This window comes from Engraulis encrasicolus, chromosome 11 (genome assembly GCF_034702125.1).
Source record: "Engraulis encrasicolus isolate BLACKSEA-1 chromosome 11, IST_EnEncr_1.0, whole genome shotgun sequence".
Classification (NCBI taxonomy): domain Eukaryota; kingdom Metazoa; phylum Chordata; class Actinopteri; order Clupeiformes; family Engraulidae; genus Engraulis; species Engraulis encrasicolus.
This window is the reverse complement of record NC_085867.1, coordinates 54960642-54978378: the sequence shown is the minus strand read 5'-3', so window position 1 is coordinate 54978378 and position 17737 is coordinate 54960642. Positions and strand designations below refer to the sequence as shown.

Sequence of the window (17737 nt, the reverse complement as noted above, 5' to 3'; positions counted from 1 at the left end):
TCATTTTTGATTATCTTCTGTTTGGTTTACCTTATTTCTGTACAGTTTTTGGTTTGCTGTGTGTCAAGTTCACAATGTGAGTAGCCTATCCTCTATAAAAAATGATAGTGTGTTACTCAGTGTTCTCATTCTTCAGCCTTCATGGTTTCACGGTTCATGGTTTGCATTTAGCAGTTTGGTGTGTAAATTAATCTAAAATAAACTGTGATCTATCTGTCCTCTTGAAATTTGCACAATTTAAAGATTAAAACAAAAGAAGAAGAAAATTAAAGAATCATATGTGTTTACAGCTGTGTCCTCATTCATCTAGAACCTGTCAGGGAAATTGTTGTGCAGGCAACTACAGGGTTGTCTCACTCATAACTTCTTCTTCGGGAATTTGTCGTTGTAAATAATGTTACTGAGCATTAACTTATTATAATAATTATTATTAAATACATTTTGGACTGACTTAATGGATTTTTTCTGTATTTGACTTCTCTACTTGGATCATTTTTTAATGGATATTTTTTTCTATTTGCCTATTGACTCAGAGGGCCTGCACAAAGGCTCCAATGTGCCTGAAATGCTACTTTGTGCACACATTGCTTATAAATGAAGAACTTTGAACTTTAGTCAAGTCAAGTTGGTTTTATTGTCAATTTCTTTACATGCACTGGTCATACAAAGAATTTGAAATTACGTTTCTTGCTTTCACATGCAGAAATAGACTAATCTAGGTAAGGACATAGACAGTATAGACAGTACTCATACGTGGACATAAGACAGTATGGACATAGACAGTGCTCATACAGACATTTAAAGTGCAAGACTGGACAACAGAAGACTTGTAGAGAACATACATTAAGAGGAGGTATTTGTTGTGATTTTTCTAAAAGTCCTTTATAGCGTCCTGACATAGTAATAGTAGCATTTTGAAGAAAAATAAATATTAAAATAGGTCTATCAAGTACACCAGCAGCAGTGTGTGTGTGTGTGTGTGTGTGTTTAGTGCAGGTAGAAAGTGCGGTGTGTGTGTGTGTGTGTGTGTGTGTGTGTGTGTGTGTGTGTGTGTGTGTGTGTGTGTGTGTGTGTGAGTTGTGTGTCAGTGTGTGTAAGTTTGGGTTTAGTGCAGAAAGTGCAGTGTGCTTGTGTGTGTGTGTGTGTGTTTGTGTGTGTGTGTGTGTGCGCGTGTGCATGTTTTGAGTTAGTGCAGGTTGAAAGTTCAGTCACAAATATAGTAGTGCAGGTGGAATGTTCAGTCGCAGATATGGTGGTGGGGATGAGGGGGGGGGTGTCAGTGGCCTGGCTGGCTAGAGGCTGACAGTGGAGGAAGAGTGGGTTGAGTGTTCAGTATCTTGATTGCATGGAGCTGCTTGCAAGCCTGGTGGTACGGGAACGGAGACGCCTGTACCTCTTTCCAGAGGGCAGGAGGCTGAACAGTTTGTGTGCAAGGTGGCTTGTGTCTTTGATGATCATCAGTGCTTTCCGGGTGAGGCGTGTGGTGCAGGGAGGGGAGTGGTACTCCAATGATCTTCTTCAAACTTAATTAGAACTTTCTTTCTTAGAACTTAATTATGACGCTGATTATGGAGAGAACCAAGTAGGCCTATTGCATGTGGGTCCTAAATGTTCCATTTTGCTGTACACAATAGCCTACTACAGGCTTCTCAAAATAAATTGTAGTAGCCTACAGAGGAACAAAAATGACAATTTTTACATTCAGCCCAAGTGAAGAGGAGACGAATGCAGATGTTCTCAACAAACAGAAAAATTAATCAATATTTGGCCACAATAGAGCTATGTCTAATCACACCAGAAAACAAAAAAATCACTGAGAGAGTGCAGACCTCCTGTGACGGAGGTCTTCCTGCACCTGATTGTCCCCCTCGGGGCTGTGAACCTACGACCTTGTCAACTACATTGGTTTGGAAATGGGAGGGACAGTACGATACCGCTGGACTACAGAACCAGTTCCCCAGCCCAACGGCATCGACACTTAACGCTTTCGAGAGGGAGGTTTTACTAACATTCCACGCCAACTCTGCTAGTTAGCCTCCGTTACACTCTCCCCCTTAAAACTCTCTCCCATCCGGGTCACGGCACCACTGTGACGGAGGTCTTCCTTCACCTGTTTGTCACCCTCAGGCCTGCAAACCTGCGACCTCTTCAACTACATCGGTTCGGAAATGGGAGGCACAGTACGATACCGCTGGAATAATTAAGGACGAGTCCCCCAGCCCAACGGCATCGACACTGTATGAGGCTTTCAGGAGGGAGGTTTTACTAACGTTCCATGCCAACTTTGCTAGTTAGGCTCCGTTACACTGCACCAAGAAAGCTCTTTGATGGAACATTTTATTATGTTATCCTACACCATACAAGAGCTCTTTTCCAAAATGAGACATAGGCCTATCCATTTTGTAGAATGTTGGGAAGTTGACAGTTTTGTATTGGGCATTCCATTGAATTGCATTGCAAAAACGCATTTTATAAGCCTAGAGGTTTAAAAATGATGTTCCCAAAACATTTGAATGGCAAGTCACACATAGATCATAGGACAAAGCACTGCAAAGCGTTACACGGACCAACAGTCAGTTCCAAAATTGAAATACAAAAAGTCAAAAATTGTGGAAAATTGGGTAAATTTTGGAAAAGAGCTCTTCTTTTGTCTTTCTGCCTTCTTTTTGTGGAGTAGAAACTAGACGGTTCAAATTTCGCTCTAAAAATCCTGGTTCCGCGTCGTGATCCGGATCAGCACCAAAATGTAATCCTTTCGTCATTAAACAACTCCAAGTTTAATCCAAATCTGGTAACTTTCTGAATAAACCTGCTGTCAGATAGACAAACAGACAACCCCCGTTTTCCGTCAACAGTCGATAGTTTTGTTTAGTTGGCGTCGGTATCACCAGGCTACTGTCCAACTAAACGGACACTTTCACTTTTTAGCAGGGGAGGATGATGCTAAAATCAATGCGCACTGTCCTGCAGGCATTCGTCGAATCGAAAGTAAACTGCATGTTTTGACAGCGTGGCCGTGGCGCATGGTAAGTCTGCATTTTTGCTCCTTTTTTGCCTAGTCTAAAGTATTTACTATTTGGTCGTAGGCTACCCGGTGTAGGTTATTATGTGTAGGCATAGCCTAATACTATGACAATGGGCCTAGTATGTTTTCAGTATGCTGTAGGTCATAAATGCTTCATAAAATACGCCGTTGTTTGCGTCTGGAGGGCTTACGCATCTCTCTCTCTCTCTCTCTCTCTCTCTCTCTCTCTCTCTCTCTCTCTCTCTCTCTCTCTCTCTCTCTCTCTCTCATCGCCTGGGAACAGTGGCGCTTGTAGCAACGTGAAATCCAGCGTTCAGACGTCTGTAAATATGAGACTTCGACTCGAGACATGGCTCCAATTGCTAGGTGAGTTGGTCTACAAAAAGTTGTTTTTGATAGTTAAGTGAAAAGATGTGCTGCTGTATGCCTATCGTCTCTATTCCTATCTTGTTGGAACTAGTCCAAATGTTTAAATCGAAAGTGAAAGTGGGAGAGCGGGCGGGGACCTAACACGGAGCAAGTTGAAATAATTACCTTTCCATCCACAGGTCAGTTTCTGCCCATCTCCACCCAATGGTCGCCAACATAATCAGATAGGCCTATGTGTGGATAATTTCCATAGAGTTACTAGGATGGACTAGTAGGAGGACCAAAGTACCGCAGTTGTCAAGCTAAAAATGGCGGACATGGGGAAGATGCGACTTTTCATATAGTGCCATTTTACGCATCTGTTACTGTTAAAGGGTAGGTCTAGTGTGTTACAACTGAGTTCGCAAATTGTAAAATAATGAAACGTTTTGCTCTAATGAAAACCACATTTGTGGTCGAAACATGTTGGCATGACATGAGCAGCCACATTTAATTAAGGCTTCCCATAAATCTATTTCCATTCTTCCTAATTTGAATGTAAGCTAGTCCTACACATTGCCTGGAACCTGTAGGTTTTTTTTAAAATAACAAACTTGCAGTGTGCATTTGTAGCAGAGATGTGTGTGGTAGAGTGAAAAATGAATGAAAAATATATAAATATATCTAGATATCGATCCAAAAGCAAATCTGTTAGGTTGATGCCCATGCTCCTGGGCTATGTTGGCAAGTCATGCTAAAGAAAAGATAACATGCATGCTATGTTTTTCAGCGGTCTCTTCTGTAGCTGTAGGTGAACAATATTTGAAATCAGTGGAAATTGGAAAACCAGTCACTCTTTTCTGTGATGGGAAAGGCTCACCTGACGACATGGAGATCACATGGAAGACCCCCCATCAGTTGGTGGCAAGTTGCTCCAAGGGTCATTTGAGCGTTGGCCCAGGGTTTGAAAATAGAGTACGTTTTGAAAATGAGGATGGTGAAGTTAGATTTTCCCTTCACATAAATCCCACTGTATTCAGTGACTCGGATACATACAGTTGCTTCAGAGGGACAGTGTTGATAAGGACACTGAACTTGATTGTCACTGGTCAGTTCAGAAGGGATGTTGGGAAGTGTGATGGACTTCTTAGATTGAGAAAGTACAATCTAACACTGTTTTACACTATGTCCATGTTGTTTTTCATTGCAAGTGTCACCTCCTAAAGAAGTAGAAGTAATCGAAAGAGGCAGAGTTACTCTGCCTTGCTATGGCATTATCAATCGACGACTGGCGGATGAACAGCTGAATGTGCTGTGGAAGAAAGATGGATATGTGGTGCTGAATTTAACCAAGGGAGCGACACATCATTATCCAGGGTTTGGTTACAGAGCAAACATTTTCTTGGATGGGATCCGCAAAGGAGACATGTCCATGGAGATAAGAAAGGTTGAACTGACTGATGCAGGAAATTATGAATGTTCAACAGAAAATGGCGAAGGGAAGATTTTGAGTTCTGTTTCACTCCGTGTCCATAAAGGTATAGGTGGCAAATGCCAAGTAGCCACTAACTGGCACATTCCCTGTTTACAACTTAAAAAATGAAGTAGTATGCTATTTCTTAACAATTTTTTTAAATGAGTGAAACTCTCTTCTTCTCCCTGTAGGCATACACCATGGTTATCGAGAGCGTGTGTTATCTTACACGGGCGACTCCTTTATTTTTTACATCACTTCAGAAGATGCTGATGTCTATCACCTTGATGAAAAGACTAATAGAAAAACAGGTCTTTGCTGGGTCAGGGATGGTGTCGTAAAATGTTCTGCACATAAACGTGAACGCATTGTCATGGAGCAGGGGTATTTAACTCTGAAAGATTTGACTGAGGATGACACCGGTGTGTATCAGGTCCGGGATGCCAGAGACATCATAATTACTGAGATAGTGCTAGAAGTGGGACAACTGTATTCTAAAGGTATGTTTTGCTTTTTCCTTCATAATGTCATTGATGGAATTCTCAGTTTCCAAACATTTGCACTGCGCGCACGGACAGGAACTCCAAAATAATAAGTGCTAGGTGTTAAACCTTTGAAGTCCGATTGGTAGTGATGACACATGCGTGCTGGAACGTGCGAAAACCGTAAAACCACTGTTCCAAAGGTTGCTTTAGTAGAAAAAAGAATGTGACATATTATGTATGAAATAGTAAACTGTTTCAGTTTTCCGAAAGCTACTGCAGTGTTTCGTGCTGCCACACGGACCAGTAGGTGTATACATGCGTTTGGCCCATAGTAGAGCCGTAGGTCTGCCTAACAGATATTTAATGCAATTGACTGTCATTACGTCCCAATTTATTTATAGACAAGTAGACAACGCAACAAGGACAAGAGAATGTTCTGACGTGTGGTAACATTTTATTCTGACAATTAAAAAAAAATATATATATATGTGTTAAGACTGGTCAGGAGGGATTTGTGTAACGGAGGCCAACTAGCAAAGTGTGACGTAGAACGTTAGTAAACCTCCCTCCCAAAGTCTCATACAGTATACTATTGGTAGCTCTGAGCTATCGGACTGTTCCTTTATATCAACGGTATCATCAGAGATTCTTTAAGTATATAGAGATATGCCAACATAATAGGTTGCTAATAGGTTCCGGTCTGCCTAAAGGGGCGTGTCATAATACTCCTAGCCATAGAGGTAGAAAATAACACTAGAGAGGAAACAGCAATTTGCGACAGCACTGGGAAATGACAAATGGAGCTTCCCAACTTCCGTAGGTAGTGTAGGTACCTTCAGGCAATGCAAGTCAATGGAGAACACGCCCACCCCTGTCAAAAAATTGACTAAAACTGTGAATATGAAGTAACACATTAATCAAAGACCAGATTTGAAATGTCAGGCTAAATATCTACTTAAATCATATGAGTCGATAAAATACATTTAAATCAAATAATATCTTTTATGAACATAGTTAGCACTATTGTCCTTGTATAGTGTGTTGATGGACATTTTCACATGATTAAGCCATTTTTGACAGAGGTGAGCCTCGTTCTCCGGTAATTTCCATTTCTCTGATCTACCTACAGATAATGGCCGCCACAGATTACCGTAAAAAGGGGGGCAGGGTCACCTCTAGTGTTATTTTCTACCTCTATGCTCCTAGCATTGAATAGAACAGTCCTTAGGTCTGCCTAAAGGGGGATTTCCCCCCCCCCCCCCCCTTGCAATAATAGAACCCGGAAACAATGGGCCAATGGAACCTCTCTCTCTCTACTCTCTCTGGTATCATGCTGTGACTCCCATGCCCGAACTGAGGCATTGACAAGGAGGTGGTGAGTTCGAGGGGCAAAATAAGATATATTGTCTGTAACACATGAAACAGAAAATTGTATTTGGTGTGGCTCATTCTCACAGACATTAGACAAGACTTGACAAAACAGGACATAACAAGACAAGACAATACATGTATGTTGAGGCAGGTCATTGTCTGGGAACACCTCAGTTGTCACATGTTTTTATTACACATAAAAGACATCTCATTTTTTCTTGAACCTGCACACACCAAACTTGGGAAATCTCTTCCTAGCTACATACTGCAATCTCATGCACAGTTGGGATGACAGCAACAAGGATTATGAAAAAACTGGCGTTTTTCTACGTTTTTGGGACTATAAATGCACGTTTTGTTTATAAAATGAAAGTTCGGGAGAAGCGTAATGAAATTTGACAGGTCTAAATCAACACCTGCTCTGTATTCCCTGCTCGTCTGTCATTCGTCCATTTTTGCGCGCTAGTACAGGCACGCCTACCTACCCTGAATCTCATTCCCTTCAATTATCAACACCATATTTATTCCCCACTAACCTGCTCCAAGTCAGAAACTCGCTTTCTCGCTCGTACCCTCCATCCGCCCCTATCGCCCCCTATCTTCATCGTCTCGATCATTTTATCCAGGATTCCGCCCTCGCGCCTCCTTGGTTCTGTTCACTCTCCCAAAAACCGGCATGGGGGTGTCCGTTCAGAGCTCGCACATATTCACGGACGTGGGTATTGTCCGAGCTCTCAGTTGGAGCCCCATACTCCCGAGCCCATGCATCGCCTTTTAATCATAACCAGGATTTGGGCTCGGCAGTAATTTCAGCACCATGGCCAGTGACCTCGCCCAACACGCTATTTTCGCAATTCGCTTTTAACTCATGTTCCTCGAGTGCAGTGGTCCAGCGACCCCGTAAAGCACTTTCATGATTTCTCGAGTGCAGTGGTCCAGCGACCCCGTAAAGCACTTTCATGATCGCTTCGCGGGCAAGACAATTCAATAATTGATTCGCCAATAATGCCATAATCGATGCACCATATTTTTTTCAAGTTACTTCTGTGGGCATTTCCAGAGCAAATTAACTTTAAATGAAATTAAAGCACTTCAAAGCATTGAAAACTACAGGACTGATACACACAACAGCCAATAAAAAAATGTTGTCCAGTATCTGTCTGCTTGTATTGCCTCATGACTGATGAAAAATGTGCCATGCTTTCAATAGAAATGCAATGCATCATAGAATCGGACTGAATTGATTAAAATGGAATCGTTACCTCCCGAATCGTAACCGAATCAAATCGTAAGGGCAGTGCCAATGCACAGCATAATTTGCTTAAAATTGAATAAAATCCAGAAAACTTCCAATACAATTTTTTTAGGTTTATGTCCCTAATACAGTGGAGATATTTCACACATTTTTTGGCTTGTCTCGGCGCTCCTTCTTGACATAAACAGCCTAAGCCTAATACTGCTTTCCTATGCATTAAGAAGCTTCCTCAAGACGGCAGATTTATCACTGAGACATGTGACTCTGGCTTTGAAATCCCGTCACATGTTCTCCTACTCTGTGTAGTCAAGAGTACAGAATCCACTTAAGTGAATAGAACAGCCAATGAGACAACAGGTTCTTATCATACACTGTGCAGAGTTCCAATGGGACTTTCAATGTCAAACACCTAGCCACTTAGCATTTCTGGAATTCCTGTAGCTTGTACAGCGCTGCGCAAATATTGGTGAACTGAGAAATGTGTGTATAGGATTACATGTATGGCAATTTCAGAAACTTACACTGGTGTTTTTTACTTTATTTGTTTGATTTTTTTGCAGCAAATGTTTTTTGTGCAACGCTAGGTCTTCTAACAGGACTTCTGCTTTTTTGGTGTTTCGGAAGAAGACGAAGAATTCGTTCAAGATTTTGAGGTTCCTGAAGTGATGAGAATTAGGAATATAAAGTAAATCTACAAACCCCAACTCCGGTGAAGTTGGGACGTTTGGTAAATAGTGAATAAAATCAAAATGCTATCATTTTCAAAACGTTCAATCCATTCATTAGATGGAGAATAGTGAAAAGACAACATATTAAGTGTCAAAACCGAGAAAAAATATTGCTTTGGGGGACATATGTACTCATTTCTAATTTGATAACTGCAACACGTCTCAAATAAGTTGGGACAGGGATCAGTGAAATGTAATAAACATCCAAATAAGATAAAACAACAAAGAAGAACATTTCAAAATGAATTGTACTGATGGACAATATGAGTGTCCAGGTATAAGACCATCACAGAGAGGCTGAGTCACTCAGAATTGAAGATGCAGAGGGAATAATTGCCATAGTTATTACATACATTTTTTAATTCCCTTTGATTTACCATGATTGAGTGTATATAAGACATATTTTTCTCATTAAAATCATTGTATAGGTTCATGAAATCATGAAATATATATTGGCTGTAGTCTCACTCTAGCACTCCAATAATTACAGCTATTGAAAATTGACCATTTTAAGAATGCTTCATGTGTGCAAAAGATACAGGGGTTTAACATTCTCCTATGCACCCGAGCTCACTTGAAATAGACCTAGAAGACATGGGGGAAACTGTCCTTTGCTTACAGAAGTTGCAGAAGTCTATTCTTTTTGAAAATAATAGAGTATTGCACATCCTGTGCTACATCCTGTGCTACAGTGTGTTAGTGCTAACTTCAAAAGTCAGCCTCCATAATGGCATGGGGGTGCAGTAGTACATTGGTTAAGTTGTTCTCACTCATCTGTAGAGTTAAATACAGTGCTGAATGATATAAATGGGTTTTAAACAGCATGAAAAGCCACTCGTGCATTATATTTTGAAGGGAGATGTTCAATTACTGCCATATAATAAGGACAAATTGCATTCTCTACTATGTTTTAACAGTTTAGCTCCATCATAAGGACCAGCCGGTGATAAAATGGCGGGCTTTTGGTCAAGACCTGTCACACTGTAAGCCCTACAGAAAGGAAAACAATGACAAGGAATACAACCACCATTTAAGTTGGAGAAATCATGTCCAAGATAGGAATTAACACTGTTTTTATATAAATTCATCTCATCGGTTAATGTATTTAACTGTTAAGTGTTGCCTTTTGTTTTATCTCTGTCTTTGTCTTCCTCGACATTTTCTGCCTTTTATTGTCCCTGTCCCAACTCTTTTGAGACGTGTTGTTTTTACATATTCATGAATATCCCCCACAACAATAATTTTGGTCAGTTTTGATGGCTGATGTGTTTCTTTGTGCCGTTCTCCATCTAATGTAAGAATCAGACGTTTTGAAAATGGCAGTATTTTGTTATTATTCACAATTTTTGTGTCCCAACTTCTATGGAGTTGGGGTTTGTATTTTATCTTAGGTCATTGACCCTTTTTGTATGTTCCACAGTGCATTGAATAATTTTAGTTAGGCCTATTTATTTAAATTAGGAATGTGTACCATGCTTGTTTTTCACTGTAATCCATGTTATTACATGGTGTTCTTTATGTTTGTGTGTGAACAGTGAAATTGTATATTAGATATTTATATTTCAAACATTTATATTTTAAATGTAGGCCTATCTAATTTCCAAAGTGTAATGGAATTTAAAGACACAATAAGACACCAACTGTCCTCAAAGTGATATCCATCCTGGCATAAGCACTACTTAAACGTGAATCAAACAATTCTCCAGGAATCTCTGTGCATTCATTGTATTCATCCATGGCTGTTATTAATTCTGTGACTGGTGCAAGTCTCAGAGCATACTTAGGATATCAGTATGGGAAAAGATAGAAACCAAATAATAATGTCATGTGTGTGTAAATTGTATAAATATATTTTAATAAACATCTGCTGTACATCGTATTTATTTACATTTCTGCTAAAAAGGAATTTGCAATGCCCATTTAAGAAAAGTACTGCACTCTGCCCTTTGCTTTCACTACCATGTCCCTTCGGCAATGCATTTCAGACAGACTTAAAGAGGAAGTGGCCTGTTGGTGTCTTGGCCACAACAATGCATGCACATAAAGTGTTTTGTTACTCATTGAGGAGGTGGGTAAAGAAAAAAAGTTTTCTTTTCAAAGGTCATGAGCTATAAATTACTTCTGAATTTTGGTTTTATTCTTCATAGCAGGACAAAGTTAAGAAAGTTTGATCAAAATTCGCACAGATCACCTTGCCATACAACTACTGTAGCTACACCAACAAGTTACGCATGAATGTGACACTCAGCTTCACAAAACATTTGTTTCAGTTGCCTCATTTGAGTCACTTGGAAGTGAAGAGGTAGTGGTGCACACATACAAGCTACATGCATAGGTCAAAAGGGCCAACAACTGAAAAAAATGAAATGGAATGTCCCCCCACTATAAAATAAAAAAGTGTGCAGATATTACTGTTTATTTGTATATCCTCAATCCAGTCTCACCTATGTGAGCTTTCTCAGTGAGGTTATGTAAAGCTAGGTTTTGTAGGTGCACAGCTGGGCAATATGTTTATATACAGTACACTTAAAAAAAAAAAAAAAACATCAAGAGATGAGTTTTCTGTGGTCACAGCAAGGTCCTTCCTGTGAAGCTTGCGTATAAGGTCTGTAGCTTGCAGTTCAGCACTCTGGTTTTGTTGAGGAAGTGTGCCAGTACGACCAGCCTCATCTAAAATGTGTGTCTATGACATTGTTCTTCTAAGTAAGTATGAAATCGTCATTCCATATTTTTGTACTTTACTCTCTTCCTCTTCAACAAAATACCGCTAGTAGTAATCGGGTTAAAGTTATATTAAACTGGTTGTTGACCATAGTAGGTGTAATGTTTTTGTTTTGTTTTTTTTTTAATTATAAACGTTAGACTTAATGGTAAAATCTCATCTTGATAGCTTTAGATTTCATTGTTTTATATAAAAATGTTAAGTAAAAAAAACTTAAACCTAATGCTAAAATCTCATCTTGATAGTTTTAGGTTTCATATCTCCTGCTCAGATGCTTGACTTCTGGAGGGTGAAGCTGGGAGACGATGTGACTCTACCATGCAACATCTCTTTTCATCGAGAGGTAGCTTGGGTACGATACAGGCCTGAGGAGATGCCTGTGATTCTCCTCGTTGCAGGTCCAAATCACCCTGATGGCAGTGTGTTCAGCATGGACCATGTAAGTGACCGGTACACAGCAGTTGCCAACAAAAGCCTTGGATCAAACGACTTGAGAATCAGACGTGTGACCGAAGAAGATCTGGCTCTGTATTACTGTATGGGAAGGGTGAAGGGGAAGCAAGCATTTGGAAAAGGAACCAGACTTTTTCAAGGTCAGTAGAATCATACAGTGAACCAAATGTAAGGTAATGTAACCTTAAATGATATATGCCGCCCTGTAAAACACTAAGACTTTGTCATGAATTTCAGACCATACTATTCCACATGACGACAGTGTCACCACAAAAGGTAAGAACACTTTTGCTCCAGTCAACTGCGACCAAAAGAAAACAAATTTGAAGTACAGTGTACTGTGCTAATACATGACTTTTTCCATTTTAATAACTGTAATACTATAGCGAGATGTTCAGTTTAATTTGCTTGTAATTTGCTGTTAGTTCTAAATGTTTGTGTCCATTATTATGAAGCATTCAATGAATTTCAGAACATAAAAGTGAACACAAAAACAGTGTTACCACAAAAGGTAAGAAATATTTATAAATGCATTAGTCAACTGACCTGAAGTACAGTATGCTGCTGAAAGATGATTTGTTCTGTTTTATAACACACTAGTCCTAGTAATAGGTCAGTGGGGTTCAAATACACTAGTATGTGTGCATTGGCCTTATGCCTCAGCTGCACATTGTCTGGTGAACTTGTGACTGCCCATGACTGGTTCTGCCATAATGCACACTACGAGGGAGGAGACATGTGTAAGACTTTACCGTGACAATGAACTTAGGGAACAGCAGGTACAGTCAATCCGGAAAGTACTCACAGCGCTTCACTTTTTTCACATTTTATTATCTTACAGCCTTATTCCAAATGCTACAAATGAATCTCTGTTGTCAAAATCCTACACAAATTATTCCATTATGACCATGTGAAAAACAAGTTGTCTTGACAGTTTTGAAAATTTATAAAAAATAAAAAACAAAGAAATCATATTTACAAAAGTATTCACAGCCTTTGCTGAATACTTTGTAGAACACCTTTGGCAGCAACTACATTCTTGTTTCATTTCGAAATGAAAAGGGATTAAAAGGGAGGTCATCGGTGTGTGTTTCAACCTTTCAGTATGTTGAAATTGTACATTTTGAGTCTGCACCTGGCTAAAATAGATTGGTGTGAGTTTTGAATGAAATCCTATGGAGAGTATCATGATCTGCTTCTGTAGTCACAGTGCATGTTGACATGCATGCTTCTTTAGGTGTAATTCATATTTCCAATGTTGACGGCATTCATACATCCCCAAACAATGTCAGTCCCACTACCATGCTTGACGAGCCAGATGATGCACTTTTTTGGTCAAATTCACTTGTTTACCACCACACATGCTTGACACCATCTAAGGCAAATTTGTCTAGTATCTTGGTCTCATCAGACCACACGACATGTTTCCAGTGATCCATATCCTTGGTCTGTTTATTTCTCTTGAGACCAAAATAAACAAATTTGCTTTAGATGGCGTCAAGCATGTGTGGCGGTAAACAAGTGAATTTGAACAAAAAAGTGCATCATCTGGCTCGTCAAGCATGGTTGTGGGACTGACATCCTTTGGCGATGTATGGATGCCGTCAACATTGGATATCTGAATTACACCTAAAGATGCATGCATGTCAACATGCACTGTGACTACAGAAGCGGATCATGATACTCTCCATAGGATTTCATTCAAAACTCACTCCCATTTATTTTAGCCAGGTGCAGACTCAAAATGTACAATTTCAATGTACTGAAAGGTTGAAACACACACCCATGACCTCCCTTTTAATCCCTTTTCATTTCGAAATGAAAAAATGAATGTAGTTGCTGCCAAAGGTGGTTGTACAAAGTGTTAAGCAAACGCTGTGAATACTTTTGTAAATATTTCTTTGTTTTTTATTTTTATAAATTTTCAAAACTGTCAAGACAACTTGTTTTTCACATGGTCATAATGGAATAATTTGTGTAGGATTTTGACAACAGAGATTCATTTGTAGCATTTGGAATAAGGCTGTAAGATAATAAAATGTGAAAAAAGTGAAGTGCTGTGAATACTTTCCGGATTGACTGTAGGTAGGCTGCAGTAACTTTCATCCCTGGGTAGGAGTCTGTGGGAGTCCATGTTTGACTAACTGGGCCGTGAACTCTGTGAACCACAATCTCTGTGTGCCTCATGCATGCTATAAGTTGTTGGTACAACTGGCACTTACAAAATGAGATAGTAGGCTACTGAAATATGCTCGGATGGCTCACAGGCAAATATAAAGTATCGCACTTATGGGATTTCTATAAGGAGGCTACTTTGTGCTGCACTGTAGATGTATGTTAGTCACTCGTACATGAGTCACTCATTGCAGAATATATGCACTGAATTGACAGATGTCATTGATTGATTTCGTAAAAGTGATCCGTTTCTTCAAGAACATTGCTTTGCAAAGCTTCTCTTCTTAATTTCTGTGCTGCCTGTTGCAGAAGGTAAAAAAACAATGTTCTCCTATACAATTCCAAGGTTTGATGGCTTTCACCTCAAACAGGTGCAAGGTGCGGGTTGGAACTGCACAAAAAACATTTGTTTACTTCTAAAGAGCAGAGAGCTGGCTGAACCTTTCCGTGACAATGATGGGTCAGCCAGCTGGCCCATTTTGCTAATGTTTTCGCTGCACAACCTGAAAAGTTAAATGCAAGGTTGCAACTTATGCCATTCATCTGTATATCCAGTACGTGGTGGAAAGCTTTAAATAATAATAATAATCTTTACATCCAAGAAAGAGCTATGTTTATGACAATAGGCCAAATTGATATTTAAGACCCCTAGTATACATGGATTTTTCAGTTTTGATTCTACCTGAATGCGCACGCAGCCAGGGATCTCAAAATGCTAAGTGGCTAGGTTTTTAACATTGAAAGTTGCATTGGACCAGTGTGGTGCGTGGTTAAAACCTGATTTCTAGACGGCTGGATGTTGTAGCGGTTTCTGAGGTTTCTGTACTCGTACCGACTCCATTCTGGAATAACATATCTTAACGCGAGTACATCAGAATTGATTCATATGTTTTGTAAATGAAGTTATATTGCTTCTCTCCAATCACACGTGAGGACAACCTTTGAGTAACGGCAGCTTCCATACAATCAGAGGCTGCCTCCAATCGCGAAACCCCGCCTTGTCAGCAGTGGCTTCACAACACAATATAGCCTTTTTTAGGGAACATGGCAAAGAATTCTGAGCGACATGATAGTATGTTCTTCTAAACGGTGTCACCTACAGTACAGAGTGCAAGTAAGTGGATAAAACCGCAAGCCGACAAGACAACAGGTTCTTGTCATACACTGTGCAGGGCTCCAATGGGACTTCCAATGATAAACACCTAGCCGCCTAGCATTTTGGAATCCCTGGCTGCGTATGCATTCAACTGTATACAAACAGCCAGAAGCCATGTATAGCAGGCCTTAATATAAATAATAATTACCTACCGTTTCAATATGCAAGAACATTGGTGCAGCCAATTACCGGTAGGTGGAATTGGATTAACAAGAGGCATAGCTTTATTTATATACAGGTATTGGGGAGGGCTATTGAGGTCAATTAGGTCACAATCTCAGGCTTGATCACCATGTATCCGAAGAGCCCAGTGCTGAAAAAAAAACCTGTTGGAGCCATATTTGTGATTTCAATTCATTTGCTTTAAGTTGTATTGTAAGATGTAAATCAGAGACTTTTAGGTTCCTTGCTTCCTGTTTGTTTCATATACTTATCTTTTTGTTAAACCTGTTTTGTGTATCCTCTTGTGTTTTTATATTTACTTCTTGTTCATATACGCTTACCTAGACCTAATCACCCTTTGTCTTGTCTTGCACCTGTAATGTGAGTTTGTATGGTACTGTGAATAAGTGCCTCTGATGCGCATTGGTGGTGTGAATCACAGATCAATTAATTAGTACTCTCACAGGTGCCTGGCAGACAGAGTGTGGAGAGGAAACAGTTTTTGACCGTATAGCGTTTACTCTTTAACCTTTGTTTCTTCATTTGCTGGAGTCATTGAAAGTCTATGGATAATAAATAGTAAGAACATATAATTGTATTACACTCTCCGTACGTGCATACTCTGGAATGCGCGTTTCAAAAACGCCCACACTGTCTCACACGTTTGTAAGAAAATGGCCTTTACACCCCCAGACTCAGAGATACTTAACATGGCTGACGATACGGTATGTCTCAAAGTTAAACGCCCATGCCACTCTCAAAGGTGTGATTACCAATGTATGAATCTTAATCATTCCTTTTTTTCCAGCCCCATTTCAAACTGAAAACCATTACTTCAACCTCTACTGGCTTCTGGCTTGTGTGCGGGCCATTGGGCTATTGACATTTATGTCTGCTGTACTGGCTGTCCACATCAAAACAAGGAAAACAAGAAGAGATGCGGACCGCAGACCTCCACCAAACCGGAGAGCTGCTGCCGCATTTCTTGCCAGTTGATATATCCAACAAGCGAATCATCTCCATCATAACTGTCATGCACCTTCATGCTTTTCTTTTGACAGTGTTGTTTTTCTGTCCATACCGAAAAAATGGTGAAGAACTTATAAAGAACTTATATATAAAACTCTTGGTAAATCATGCTATAGCCAAAATGAATAAATGCTTTTTAATTTCCTTCCTCTTTGTTTACTCCTTGCAGTTGCCTGGATTAACTGTGTTTGATTAAATTGGACTAACCACCTTTACCTAAGAGCAGTGCTACACTATTAGTCGAGTATATCTATGGCCTTAATACACCAAACCCCAAAAAATTGATAAAAAAGGTTTTTCAAATGATTTCAATACACAGGTGTCCTTACTAACATACTAAAGATCTAGGAAAATCTAACTTCAGGAAAGGTGTCATTTTCAAGATCAAAGTATTTTTTAATAAATGTTATTACATGATAATTACATTATTAGCTAACTTCAAAAGACCTATTTCTTTTTTATTGGAAACCCAGAAATGTTGTGTATGTTAATATGTTTTTGTCAACAATATATATTTGTCAAAATTGCCAGATGCTAACTTCCTTATATTGTTCAACTTCACTATGTCATGCTATTTGCATGAATTAACATGTTTTCAGGATCTGTTTGGTTGGAGTGCTGTTAGGGTGGATAAAGACACTACTTCTATGGTAAGATCCATGTGCTGTTTGTCAGGGCACATCATCAGTGATGAATCATGGTGTCACTGGGTGTTTTGGGTCTTTCAGCAGCTGAACTGAACAGACAGGAGCCACTACTTGTGTAAGTAGAGGGCAAGGTGAAATGGTTGGTAGAGGAAGACAATGTCCTGGAAGGAACATGGGGCTTTAGCATAGCTTTCAGATACGCCAGAGTAGAACCTGTTGTAGCTTTGTAGGCAAGGGTCAAGGCCTTGTATTCAATTTGGCATGAAAAAGAGGAGTGACATGCAGTGACATTTGCAAAGGTATTATTGCACAAGCTGGAAGACCAGTCAGGAGGGAGTTGCAGTAGTTGAGGTCAGATGGACAGTAGGCCTACCAGAAGTTGAGTCATTTAGGTCAGGCACAGTCTGATTGTATGCATATTGAAGTTACTGAGAAGCAACATGACTGGGAAACTGAGGCTATGTGGTCAGAGGATGAGGTTTCTTGTGGCCTTATTTGGGGCAACAGCAGAGTCCATATTGAGTTTGATATCATGGCAGCCTGATTCTTTGCCTGGGATCACCAGCAGTGCTGTTTTAGCGAGGCTCAACTGCAGGTGGCATTCCTTCATACTTGTGGATAGTTCAGAGAGGCAAGCGGTAAGGTGTGCGTAGACCGTGGAGTCATCTGGCAAAAAATAGATATATGACTGTGCTTCATCAGTGTAA

General features: G+C 39.8%; 1 protein-coding gene across 1 annotated transcript; it reads left to right on the top strand.

Annotated features, from left to right (window-relative positions):
* The first annotated feature begins 3302 nt into the window (after nucleotides 1-3302).
* On the top strand, nucleotides 3303-16527 carry LOC134458605 (uncharacterized). The gene is made up of 8 exons (XM_063211024.1): nucleotides 3303-3391; nucleotides 4164-4481; nucleotides 4585-4911; nucleotides 5039-5347; nucleotides 11807-12001; nucleotides 12099-12137; nucleotides 12334-12372; nucleotides 16163-16527. The coding sequence occupies exons 1-8, from the start codon at nucleotides 3355-3357 to the stop codon at nucleotides 16348-16350; spliced, it is 1452 nt and encodes a 483-aa protein (XP_063067094.1). The 5' UTR covers nucleotides 3303-3354; the 3' UTR covers nucleotides 16351-16527.
* The last annotated feature ends 1210 nt before the right edge of the window (nucleotides 16528-17737 follow it).